General features: G+C 43.2%; 1 protein-coding gene across 5 annotated transcripts in view; it reads right to left on the reverse strand.

Moving 5' to 3' along the window:
* Positions 1-4,070: 4,070 nt before the first annotated feature.
* Tmem200a (transmembrane protein 200A) overlaps positions 4,071-13,896 on the reverse strand; it is a 79,912-nt gene continuing 70,086 nt past the window's right edge. For 2 of the 5 annotated variants that reach the window (XM_060373150.1, XM_060373151.1), the window contains exon 2: positions 4,071-7,767. In XM_060373150.1, coding sequence (XP_060229133.1) covers positions 6,276-7,751 — 1,476 coding nt within the window. In that variant the 5' untranslated portion in view covers positions 7,752-7,767 and the 3' untranslated portion in view covers positions 4,071-6,275. Of the gene's footprint in view, positions 7,768-11,994; positions 12,769-13,896 lie in introns of all 5 variants that reach the window. The other 3 variants (XM_060373149.1, XM_060373148.1, XM_021656785.2) reach the window with 3 other exon arrangements.

Raw genomic sequence — 13,896 nt, forward strand, 5'->3', positions numbered from 1 at the left:
ACTACAATAGAGTACAATGAAAAACTGCGCTGCAAACAAAAATTTATGAATTTGTATTCTACACATGCTCCATGAACCTAGGGATATCTATCTATCTATCTATCTATCTATCTATCTATCTATATATATATATACTGGTAACGAGAAGGAACTAAAAGATTACACATTTCAAAACTATTAAACAATCATAAGGCAAGAGATTAAAAAATAAAAGCAACTTCAACCATTTCTATAATAAAACAACTAATGGACCAGCCAGTCACAAAGGGAGACAATGAGAAGAGAAAAAAATATTCCAAGCTAAAGATGGGGCAGTCTGCAGCTTTCTGAAAACCACCTTAGTGGATAAGAACAACAAGATCCTGTCTGAAGAGACTTTCTACACCCATGTCATTATTTTCGCTCCTCATACAGTGAGTGAATGAACATGTCTAAACAAGTGAAAATTAGCTTACTTATGAAGCACTTCAGGAAGAGCCACTGGCCTCTGGCCACGTAAAGGTTGATTGACCTAGTTCTGTCACTTCGAGGACTGTTTTTGAACACACCTGATATTTAAATCAGGAATGAATCATGCTCCTACCCAAGTTTCTTGTATTGAAACATCAATGCCCCGGTACCTATGAACACATCTGTACTTGGAGACAGTGAATGACATGGTTGTGTCAGGAGGCAGCTGTTTTTGTGCGTCTAATGCAAACCTGACTGTTGTTCATAACGTGGATGTGCACAGTGATACTAAGAATGTAAACGACCTGTGAGAACAAAGTGAATTCAGACTAGAAGTGGATTCTGAGAGCCAAGAAGAGAGGCTTTAAGAGGATAAACCAAATGACTGATATATGATCTTGGGTTTCCAGCCTCCAGAACTCTTAGTGAGCGATAGAGATCTATTTTGTTATAACAGCTCTAGGAAACTCATACACTATCTTAATACCACAGTAACGATTGTGAGTTCTTTCATCAAGTAGAGGTTTTTTTGTTTTGCGCATCGTGTTGGGAGAGACAGCAGAGAGAGGGAAATCAATGATTTACCTCAGTTTTGAGTGCAAATCACAAGGGGCTTTAATCTTCAAATGAGATTAGAGGCAAGATTCTTTAATAATTTACTATCAAATGCGTGTGCTCCGAAGCCTTGCTATGAGGCATAAAATGTGGTAGTAGACATGGGAGGAGGGGAGGGATGAGAGGGTGATGCTCTGTGAGGGACAGAGTAACCTCACATTATTCTTCCAGTCCCTAGAGAACAAGAGCCTTACTTCTCAGAGCAACTAGAATACTGCAGTCAGTCAATGTATAGCTCTGGGCTGACGGAGACACTAACATTTAAAATGTTAGCTAACGAGTATTGGTAAACGGGTAGGTGCTTTCTTTTTAAAGTGTCTTTTTTTTTCTTAGTCATTCACAGTATGTTCCTGTGGTGTGTTTAAATGTTAAATTTTAATCGTTAATACAAGTAACTTAAATTTTCTATTTATCAAGGAAATAAATTTGTGCAAGTTATCTTTTTTCCTCAGTCAAAATTAGCTTTGTTTCTCCAAATATTTTAAGTATTTGGAAACATATATAAAACATATGTATAAAAGCTGATTGCTGTACTGTATTGTATGATACATTATCTCAGAAAAGCAATAGTACCTGGCTCAGAGAAGCTATGCCTCTTTCTAGAAATCATTATATTTGCAATAAGATCATCAGCGCTAAAATTTAAAAACAGATTTTCATTGCAAGAATAAATGGATTGCTGGTCAGGTATTCTATTTGAGATTTGGTTCTACAGCAGTTCCCTCTGAGATTAAAATGATCCGTCTTGGAACCATGCTCCTTAAGACACAGATGTTAAAAAGGGTTAGAGAACAGAATGTACTAAGGGGAGAAGGGAAATTCTGCTGGGAAACTCATTAAGCTCAGGAAATAAGGACCTCAAAGCTTTCAGGAAGTCCCTGAAACTGACCAGTTAATACTAGGCATCCTCCCTCCCCTTCCAAGCATATGTAAGCTGTAAGGTCTGTTTAGAGACTTTCAGAACAACTGAGCTGCCTTATACTGAGAGATAAGCCAATTTGTCTAGAAGAGACAGAGACCAGCTGGGCTGGCTGGAAGGGGCTCAGGCCAACTGATCTACTTGGAATGGACAGAGCCCCTCACTCATATTCTTAAACATAAACAGAATAAAACTCATTGGTTCATCAAATCAGATTTTGTTGTTATGCTTATTTTGGTTTGTGTCTTCTCCCTATTTGGGACGAGTACACGTTTGTTTACTTGTCCTCAGAAACAGTGTCATACAACAGACCTCACTAGAGGTAACCTTGAAAGCTGCTGGAGAAGCCCTTCCGGTTGGGGAAGATGAATTTATTTTATCTGGCTGCTGTAACAAATTGCAATAAATGGAACAGATTCAAACATTATACTCTTGTTCAGCTCTAGAAAACCAAAGTCCACGCTCTTTTATTGGGTCTAAGTAAAACAATAGCAGAATCTGTTCCTCTGGCAGCTGAGAATCTGTTTGCTTTAGTTTTGCTTTCTTCAGTCTTTAGAGGTGACAGTTCTTGGCACAAGAGCCTCCCCCTTTCCACCCTCAAAGCTGGGGCCTTAATGGCTTTGGTCCCATTGTCACCTTCTTTGCAATTTTTCCCAAAGTGTGACTCTTAGAAGGACCTTTGTTATTGCACATGTTGCCCTGAATGAGCCAAGATAATCTCCCCATTGCAAGATCTGGAACCTCATCACTGCTGTCAGTCCATTCTGTCAGGTAAGTTAACATTCACATGTGCTAGGGGCTGGGGCACGGACATGCCTGAGGACATGCTAATTCATCCTACAGAGGATGATATACTCGGACTGGGGCAGGAAGGGAATGAAAGCCAGAAAAGCTTTCAAATAACACTTCCATGTGGTAATAACATTTAGATATCAACTCTCATTGTGTATTTGCCATGACACCCTTCTGGACCCTCGATCAAGGTCATGTCATATAATCTTCAAGACCCTTGGTGCAGATGGGGTCACATCAGCACACGTGACAGACTACCGCCCATTCCCTGTGAGAATGTGACAGGGCCAGGGTTTATGCTCCCACAGCCTGCTGCAACCTGGGGCTACTCTGTTCCGCTGCCGTGTCGCCCTTCCTGGTGTGATGAGCAGAATGTGCTACAGAAACACAGTAAGAACCAGTGCCTTCTCAGCCAAGAGTTCCAGAACCCTTAGAATCAGGAGGAACTGGATAGTTTATATTCTGACTCACTTTACGGCATAGTAGAGGAGTCCCAGGTCTGACTGGAAATTAAGAAATAAACTGATATTGAGAGATTAAGTTCCAGAGCAGTGGCCATACATGTGGGATAGCAAAACTACTGAGGGCATATTCTCTTTTGCTTGTCTCCTTTAGACTAAGGGTATTCAGTTAACGCCCTGTACATTGTGTTATGGCTGGAGCACATCCTCGGTACCTTGCAGCTCAAATGGTAACTGTATTCACAGAGAGACCATTAAAGAAAGAACTGAGGTTAAATGAGGCCTGTGGGGTAGAGCTCTCATCCAATTTAGCTGGTGTCCTTATAAAAAGAGTCAACAGGGATTTATATACACAGAGAAAAGGACACGTAAGGATATGATGATAAGGTCACCGTTCAGAAGCCTTGGCTGTCATAGGCCCCAGGAGAGATCAACCCTGATGAGTCAATGCAATTTAACATGAAAAATGATCTCAAGATAAGAAAGTATGAAAATAGCCCAATAGCACGAGTGGAGAGGGCTTACTCTAACCTAACCTTGATCTCAGGCTACTAACTTCCAAAAATGTGGGGAAAAAAAAATCTAACGTTTGAACTGTCCACTCTGTAGTATTTTCTTATTGCAGCACTAAAAAAGTAGTATTCTGCACTTAGGCTGCAGGCGTTAGAAACTGCTTAGGCTGAAAGCGGCCTGGGGCCTCTCACAGTGAGAAATTACAGTTCTAAATAAATTTCAGCATTCACAAGAACAAGTCATATACAAAATACTGAGTAAGTTGCCTTCCTAGTTAGAGTGGTGCCAAACTAATAAGATGGAAGACTTGTCTCACACCAATAGTGACATGATGAGTCTGATTAATTTAAATGTGAAGACTATTTATCATTCGATGAAGTTAAGTTGTTTGGTAAACAAAAGCCCGGGGTTTTAATGAAGAAGTGGTTAGGTATGAGCCACTGCATTTAGCTCCCAGTTGTTTTATTTAGATCCTCCAAGAGCCATGCTGTTCCATCCTCTCCATGTATCTGGACCACTAAATGGGGAAAGACTTGGAAATTATGTCACATGTCACACCAGGCATGTTGAGAACTGTTGTGCTGTTAGCATTTCTGTGCTGCATGTAGGCTTTGCTTATTTTCCTGGGAAGTCAATCAAAATGAGATGAAAACTATCTCGGGAGAACAATGTATGAAAATAACATAATAAAAGGAGTACCTGAGCATCTCTGTAACCTAACAAAGGCAATATTTAAAGTCGGAGCGCTCATGTACCGTGGTATTAAATGCTATCAATAGCATACAGCAGAAAATTTGCAAACTAGGATTTTAAGCATAAATGTACATTTTATTTAAAAAGAATAGCAAAGGTATGAAGAACACACACTTCTATGAATAACAGACATTTATTAAATGTTTGTATAGTAAAATATTGAGCTCAGTCTATTTTAACATACAGGCTTGAGGTTCTATGAAGCAGGGTGCCTCCCAAGAAGGAAAAATGTGTAAACACAGGGTGGAATTCTGGGGCGCCACTGTACAAATGTATCCTTTCTGCCCTTCTTTGCAACTGTGATAAGAATGTTCAGAAATGTTTAGGCTTTGGGGGAAAAAAAAACAGAAAAAATTTCCTGAGTATTCCATTAGACTTTTTGCTAAATAAAGATTTTATTTTATGTGTGTAAGTGCCTATGTGTATATATGTGAAGCATATGCCTCCCTGGTGCCCACAGATGCCAGAAGAAACTGTTAGATCCCCTGAAAGTGGATGTACAGATGACTGGGCCACCGTGGGCGTGACAGAAACCATATCATGGTTCTCTCCAAGAGCAGCAAATGCTTTTAATGTCTAGGACCCCACTGAACAATTCTTAAAACTATGTCACCTTCATGGAAAATGTGAAAAAAAAAGTCTGAAGAAAACATTCACTTTAGTATTTAGTATCTTTGACAGTTTAATATATTTGAGAACCAAAACCCGAAAAATTTATTCAACCACGAGAAAGTCTTTGGAGTTAGCAGAAAGTTTCTCAGCACACGGTGAACCACAAGGCAGTTTATCAAGTGCTAAAGTTCCTTTTACCACCAAGCTAGTGGTATGTGGAGATATTAAAAAATGCCGAGGTTAGCATTATTTTCCAAATAATAAAATATATGTGTGTATATCTATATATGAAGAAAATAAGGATATGGGAATGATTGAATACTGGACAACAGAAGATGGTTAGAAAAAGTTAGATGCTAGCAAATAGAATCTTTATTCCTTAGGCAGCATTTTCTCTGCATGTGTCAAGACAAAAATTCTACAGACTACATTCATTAGTTCATTCATTTCTCAAATCACTTTGCAGAGAAATTTTTGTTCTGGGCCTCTACAGTTACAACTAGTAGCTTTTCACTGTTTATCTCTAAACCATGGACTTCTTGGTCATGTTTTTTTTTTTTTTTTTTTTTTTTTTTCATTAAAATATCACCCTAAGAGAAATGGTGTGGTGCTGATCATGAAGAGTTCAAAGTAAGATTCACAGCACATGTAACAGAAATTAATTCTCCTTTTATATTATGTAAGGAATCCCATATAAAACAATAATTCAGAAAATCACATCTTAAGATTGCACTCACCCTCATTTATAAATATATCTACCGAGTATTGGACCTGAATTTAACACTTCTTGCCCACACTTTGGTACCCTACACTTTTCATTCTGGCTGCTTCATTTCATGAAGATGATAATCAGTGATAGGATTTGAAAGTAAAGCCAAGTTCTTAATATGACTGCAGGTATTTTGTATTCACGTCAACAACAACAACAACAACCAAAAATAACATGCTTTCGAAGAGTGAGAAAACAAAATCCTGCATGATAGTCTACAGTACTGCAGGAAAAAAGAACCCATACATACAGCCATCTTCATTACAGATTTAACCAGCCATTACTAACACGCTGCCATTTGATTTTAAAAGGCTTACAACCAATGATTTAAGAAGGAAAACACTGGTGAAAATAGTATATATCTTCATGGAAAATGATCCATTTTTAAACACTAAAACCTTGTCTCAGAAGTTCCTCGTTTCAAGTTGTTACTCAAAAACTCATCATGTTCGAAACTCAAGTTGTTATGGGATCTTGATATCATGAGAAGTTTCTCTTTGTTCGTGAAGTCTTTTTTGATGGCTGTTTGGGGAACCAGCAACCGGTCCATTGGGTCCTCTTTGTTCTCCAGTTTCATGTACCCTTTGCTGTTGCTTCGATCCAACCGAGGCCAGCTCGGGTGCTTCCGTTGTTCGGCCTGCACAGTCAGGGTGGAACGCCCGCGATCCAAGTCTAAGGATTTGGAGTGAGAGGAGAGCAAATGTAAGGATGTGTTGGATCCAAACTGCCTTCTAGCAGCTCCAGGAGACAAGAGTTGTCCAGTCCCGGGTCCCAGGGCCACAGAGGACTTGTATTGACTCGACAGGGACTCCCCAACGGAATTGTTCCGGGGAAGTAATGTGCTAGCTGGCTGGAAGGACTCCCCAGAGCTGGGCAGTGGGACCACAAGGGAATCCATGGAAAGATTCCTGGACCTGCTTTTAAGGTTGTCTGCGACTTCAGTGATGCTGTCTATACTGGGCTCATCAATGACACAGTTATTAAGTTTGATCACAGGCAGCGTAAAAGCGCTGATGGATGACGAGACGATGGATTTGGTGTCACACTTCTTGGAGCTGCTGGCCTTGTCGTCGGTGGTCTTGGATGGAGGTGGATAAAGGCCGAAGACAGACACTGCGCTGTCAGAGAGCAAAGGGGGCATGAGGTGCCCCGGGCTCTTACTTTCACTCAGCATCAGCTCATCCTCCTCCACAGAGCTGTCCACCCGAAAGCTGTTCCGCGTCGCCGAGAAGGAGGCCACGGTGGTGGCAGCCAGCCGGGATGCACAGGGGCTGCCGTTCTGCCTCACCTCTGCGTCTCCCAGCAAGCCCGTGTACAGGCCGTTCGCCTGCTTCTGCTCCTTGAGTCTGAGCGCGTGGATGTCGATGACGGTCGAGTAGATATCCCTCATGTGGATAATTTTCGTTTCTTTGTCGCGGTTCTCGTGAAGGATGGCGTTGGCACAGATGAAGATGAAGATGCCGATGCCCATGGTGAATGGGCCAAGCATCTTCATCTTGTCAGAGTGTAGGTGCTGCTCAAAGAAGCGCACCACCACGCCGCCCTGGTTCCGAACCACCTGCGTCTCATTGGTGGACAGCGTGGTCTCGGCGTCAATGAACTGCTCCTTCTGGGGCCAATACCCGAGGACCGCCATGGCGATCCCAGTGATGGACACCAGCACCCCCAGAATGAGGAAGAAGCCGGATGGAGAATAAAGCCGGATTTTCCCACGAACTACCACGACGTCAGCTCGCGGGCGCCGTCGGACGGGTTTCTGGTCCTGGGGAGCAGGCAATGGGCTGAGGTTGATGTGTTGCTGGGACCTAGCCGAGTCCTGACGCTTCAGGGCCGCCAGGCCGGTGATGACCCCACCAGTGGCTATCATTGCTTCCTCTCGTGCTCTGAAAAGAAAGGAAATGAGTGATCCACGGGTGTGTTTGGGAGGCTGCGAAACCCAGTCTGAGAATGGCTCACGCGGGCCGTGGCCGCCACTGTGCAATGTGGTAAAGGCCAAAGAATAACTCTTAAATCATCACAGTTTGGAAAGAAGTTATGTTGGTTGACTAGTGTGAATTTCTGGAGTGCCCCCTCCCTTCGTGTGTGTGTGCGTGTGTGTGTGTGTGTGTGTGTGTGTGTGTGTGTGTTAATGCATTATGAGCGTAATATTTTTGGTTAAGTAATTTAGTCACCTCAATATATTAAACTGTCCCTTGGTCGCAAGCCCCCACTGCCCCCAGATATAACTTCCCATCACTGTTTATGTTATTTCAGGGAAATGAGGATTTGGGTGGTAAGATGGCTGGTGGGTTGGTAGTGTCTGCCTTACAAGCAGGAGGAACTAACATACAATATTCCTCCCAGACCTGGGTGTGCAGGCCTGATCATGTGAGCCGGGCCCTGGGGAGGCTGGGGCAGGAGGACCCTTGGGCTCCCAAGCTTCCCAGCCTAGCAGAACCCACCCGTTCCAGGCCAGTGAGAGACTGTCTTAAAAAGCAGGGTAGATGGCATCCTGAAGAACAGCAGTAGATTTTGACCTCTGGCTACACACACACACACACACACACACACACATGCTCTCTCACACACACACACATTCACACACACATAAATACACACAGGTACACATGCATGCACACACACATACACATAAATACACACATGCACACATACACGAATAACACAGAGACCTCACACCTGCCAAAAGAGCAGATTTTTAGCATCCATGGTGAAAGTAACCCAGGAACTCCTCCTCTCACATTTAGCTTCTCTCTAACTTTTCATCTTCCCTGCCTGCCTCCTTGGATATCACTGTCCTCTCCTAAGTCTTCCAGCTTCCACCCTGACCTTACTATTTTCAATTCTGGATCTTCTTCCTTCACCCCAAAGTAAATTGTTATGCCCTAGAGTCCCGTCCTCGGATGCTTGTCTGGACTCTCCCTTGGTGTGCATATCTGCTCCCACAGTGCCTCTGTGCTGGTGAGTCCCCAGTCTGCACTTCAGCTTGCAGCCTGAATTCAATTTACCATTTTCCACGGCCTGCTGGGGATCACACCCATGTCTGCACGCTGCTGGCGAAGCCGCGCTCGCGCCTCCATGCACCATGCGCTCAGTGTCACATGTGGCTTTTCGCTGGGGCTGGTCCTCAGGCGTGGCTCTGTACACTGGTCTGTTCTTCCTCCCGGTATCCCAGAGACTGTGTGACACCTGGCAGCTCACCTCCACCTTGCTATTACAATCGCACTCTCTCCAGATATTTACAGCGCTTATTCACTGGCATTGAGTCACCTCCCAAGTGCTCTCCTGCATTTGCCGTCCTCTCCCTGTACCAATTAGTTTACACGGACGTGGCGGATTGCCCCTTGACACACCTCTGCAAGACTATAACAGTAGAGAAGGTGGATCTTGCTACCTGCAGATTAACCTGGGGTTCAGACCCTATTTGTTTAATCTCCCTGTCCCCATGTGTGCACCACTTCCTGTTTCTCGTGTATAACCTATGTTATGCTGTTTCTGAGCCTGCTAAGAAAGTTTCAGCCAGCTGGGTGTGTTATTCTGGCTTGAAAATAGCAATAAAAGAATGTTTCGCCTGGACTTTCCAGATCTCCTAACTCCTATCAGTCCCTGCCTTCACATCCTGACTTCTGGTTAATCATCAAAGCTCATGTTCTAACGCCTTTATAAAGTCCTTCTCCGATGGTCTTAGCTCCCATGTCCCACAGAAGCTTCATTCCCCAGTGCATTTGAACAAGCTTTCTAGGGCACTTGGTACACACATCCAATGTCTCAATTCTCAATTCCATGGTCAAATTCAATTTTAATTAACACTTTCATTATTTACTATAGTATCTTGCACACAGCTCATGTTCAAGAAATAGCTGCTAATGATGCTAATGATGAAGACCCGCAGGCTAGCTCACTTACTACTTCTCTAACTTTCATACTTAAACAGATAAACAAAGAAAGTTAATGGACAAACAAAAGGCAACACTTTGTAAGTTGGTAAAAATTTCTATCTTGTTTTTCAGTAAGTTGTCCCCAAACTGCCAACTTTAGTTGGTAGAGAAACAAAGGGTATTTTAAGATTCTCTATGTCTTTGAGAAGTTTCTCAAAGAAGGGCACTCAACCCCATATTCTGGGAGAGAGAGCTCCTTTTGAATTCCCACTTACAATTTCTGAATTGTTGTGAAATAACCTGGTTGTGGATGGTGAGTGCTATTTTAGTGAGCTGGCAACGAGATCCAGCTTGCTGTGGACTTATAACCAGCATTAAGGTAGTTTAATGTTGAGAGAGTAAACAAGAACAGAACCCAAGGCTCTAGCTTATGAGATTTATCAAGGTACACATGCTAAGCTTAGAGCCGCTTCCAAACCTTGCCTAAAATAAAGCATAGCGTCAACCTCTGTTTTCTGGAACCCAAACCAGTTCCAACTGTTTGAAGGAAATGCCTAGTTTAGCTTGCAGGCATCTAGGCTAGCTCTCTCCATATGGCAAGCTAAGGAAACAGTCAGAAATCCTTTTGAATAGATGGCTTTAAGAAAGAAACAAAGGAGGATGGCTTCCCTTTGATTTTAAAGCAACCATAGTGAGCCGTATTCCAAAGTGACATCCAGTCCTTTACCACTTGTTAAAATATTTCATTCTTTTTTTTTTTTTTTTCCTGAGAAGGAAGCTTGGGAAATGACACTGGAAGAAAGAAAATGTTCTAAGAAAGAGATATGTATACAGAAAAGTGGGGGTAAAGGAGGAAGGACTGGGTTTCCATGTGAGGAAGCAAGGTAAGCATGCTCGGCTAAGAGGAAGAAGGAAGGGAACCAATGTATAGAAACCAAAGCAAATCCTTCTAGAGAAAGAACAATAACAACAACAAAACATGTTGGTTGTGGTAGGGATCTTATAATACCCAAAGCCAATATGCCTTGGTAGAAAGGGATACAAAGATCCCCAAAACCAGCAAACCAAGATTTGATGACAGTTCCTGTCTTTAACTTGATTCAAAGCATCCACACTATAACATTCGGTATCACCAGTCAGATTCAAACTAGAGCCCATGGGAAAAGCAAAGAAGCAAATTCAGTCACTGCTTCACGGAGCTTGAAACCTAATGGAAAAGCTAATAGACCAGCAGTAACCAGCTGGAGGTCACACCAGATAAAAAGTTTCAATTAGGAAGGGCTTCGCACCAGGGTATGTTCAAGGGACAACGGTTTCACATTTATCATGATGAGAAGTCAGGCTAACATCAATTCAGATCAGGTGAGGGAAAGCCAGCAGGCAAGAAAACAGCAGAATGCCTTTCCCTTTGGCCAGTGGTTCTCAACCTTCCTAACGGTTTATCCCTTTAAGATTTAGTCCTTCAGGGAATTAGTTCATTATCATCTTGGCAGGAAAGCATGGCAGCACACAGGCAGACATGATGCAGTATACAGAGTACAGATCCACAGGCAGCAGGAAAAGAAAAAGCCATTAGGCCTGGCTTGGGCCTCAAAGCCCACCCCCAGTGACACTCTTCCTCCCACAAGGGCACCCACTCCAATACAGCCACACCTCCTAATCACTCTCAAGTAGTGCCACTCACTAATGACTAAGCATTCAAATATTTCAACCACCACAAGGACTGAGCTGGCACAGTCTTGCTTTTTAACCACTCTTTTCTGCCAGCCTGGGGCTTTGCCAGATAGAACCCCATTGCCTTGAACTTCTCAGCTCTAGAAATGTAAGCCACTCATTTTCTGTATAAATTATCTAGACTCTTCACTGGAATAATGCAGAAGAGGCTTAGACAGGGGGACACAGATTCCAGTTATGAGGCATCTACCCTGATGGCCTAGTGTCCTTCTTAAGGCCCTCCTTCCTCAAGCCATTGCCTTAGGAGCTGGTGGTTATTATATGACGTTGATAGCCAAATGAATATTCAGTTTATAGCAAGTAGTTCACAAACAGAGAATACAGATGAGAAAAGCTGACTGAGAACTGTGAGAACTGTGAGTTCTCCCTTGTGAGAACTGGAAATCTAAAAATCTATGTTATCTTCAATTCTTCTTGCTGCCGCAAAGAAGAAATGATGAAAACAGAAATAGTCTCATATATCCTCACAACATCCTCATTTTTTTTTTCTGATATGCTTACCATTCAGGCATTACCTGTGGGGTTTCTCTGAAAGATTCATGAACTACGTTGCTAGGTGCTAAAGGAGTTGTGTTGCCAACATTAGAGAATTCTTTCCTTTTACGAGTGGCGCAGAGCGTCTTGTCATCCCTCCGCGAGGCCTCCCTCCACACATTTTCATCCCTTGCTCTTAGAGAAATCCTGATTGGATTTTACACATGGGTGGGGAGAGTAAAAATCACTAGCTATAAAAGGATGCTTTAAAAATGCCATAGGTTAGAAAACTTCACAAGAAGCTTAATGTGCAAGAGCCTGTAGATTATGGGGTGGCATGTTTCAGTGCTAATGTGGATGGTGATTTTGCTCTGGGGAAAGGTGGCTTATTTGTGGTATAGATGACGGTGAGCAGCCTTCCATGGCCTCGGCAGGATGGATGCATGCGTGTTGCTTGCAGATTTGGGAGTCTTCTCCAAGCTGTGAAGTAACCCATGTCCACATGACCCTTTCTCTCCAGCCTTTCTTTCAGGTCTATTGGAAGGTCGCCAGTGTGTTCTGGATTTCCCAGGCCTAGTTATCAGTGAAAATGATCTTGGCACTTATTAGCATCTCTCCGATGTTGCTCCACAAATCCTGGTAGCCACGCTGCTGAGAGCAGTTCCTGTAGCTGTTCTGAGATGAGGGGTGGTCATAAGCGCTTCAGCTCTGCAACTGGGACATCTCTGCTGATGTCTTGCATACTGGCAAGCTGGCAGCTTCCGCAGCAACGGTTTCATTTTAACAGTTCAAGCCACCCTCCTGTGGAGCGAAGAATGTGACAGTTACTGTTGAGAGAGTGTCCAGGTTTGAAGAGCTGGGATATGCAGTACTTTGGGGAGGACAGGCTTCTAATGCCTTCTGTGTCTTGTGGAATATGTCTCTCACTGGGTCCCAGCACGGTGCTTTCTGAGCTCATTACGGACCTGCTACTTGGCCTTCTGGAGATTTCTGTGTTCCAGGGCTGCGTGGCTCTTAGTCCTCGGAGAGTATTTGTCCCATGCCATTGTCGCACGGCTCATAATTGGTTCCGGCCTGCATTTTGTAGTTTGTCAGGCTGGCAGGTTTTGTAGAGGCATTGCTGACAGAGAATGCGTATAGATTTTCACGCGTTTTCTTTCTATGCTGCATTGTCTGTGAGCTTGATCTTGATCACATGTGTTACATTTTGCGTGTAGTGACTTGAGTGTCAACCTGCCAGTCCTCTAAAGACTGTGCTGTATTTTCCTCTCAGGGTTTCACATGACTATAGACCTTCACCCTATACCGAGCAATAAGAATGCCATCAAGGTCTCCAGAATATGCAAGACTTGTCGTCACAGACCTAACATTATACAGATTTTTATATTATGTCACCCTATGGCTTCTTCTCTAAGGCTGGTGACCCCCAGCTCCCTCTTCCTCATCATTCTATGTCTGTTTCATACCCTAGTAACCCAAGAGCAGCAGAATGATGCCCGTGGAACTGTCTGGCTGCAAACACCAGTCAGATCATTCCTTACATTATATATTCAATATAATTCTGTAAATCTGAAGAAACAGAATTAATTAGAAAGAAAGGCAATCACCCATCTCTTCTTTGCAACCGTGGACTCATGTTGCTGGAGGCAGAAGACACCAGGTTTCTTGAATCCCTACATACCACTAATAATCACACTTGAATGATTTAGGTGTGTGTGTGTGTGTGTGTGTGTGTGTACAGGCCATGGTATGTATGTGGTGGTTAGAGGACAACTTGCAAGAGTTAGTTCCCTCCTTTCTACATGTTGGTTCTGAGGATGCTCATGGCTATCAAATGATACAGGAAGGACCTGAACCTCTCAGCCTCTTATTTTAACATCCACATGCAAAACCACTGATGCACACATGAAGAGAGGACTTCCATTCTAT

The sequence above is a fragment of the Meriones unguiculatus genome, chromosome 20 (assembly GCF_030254825.1).
Source record: "Meriones unguiculatus strain TT.TT164.6M chromosome 20, Bangor_MerUng_6.1, whole genome shotgun sequence".
Lineage (NCBI taxonomy): Eukaryota > Metazoa > Chordata > Mammalia > Rodentia > Muridae > Meriones > Meriones unguiculatus.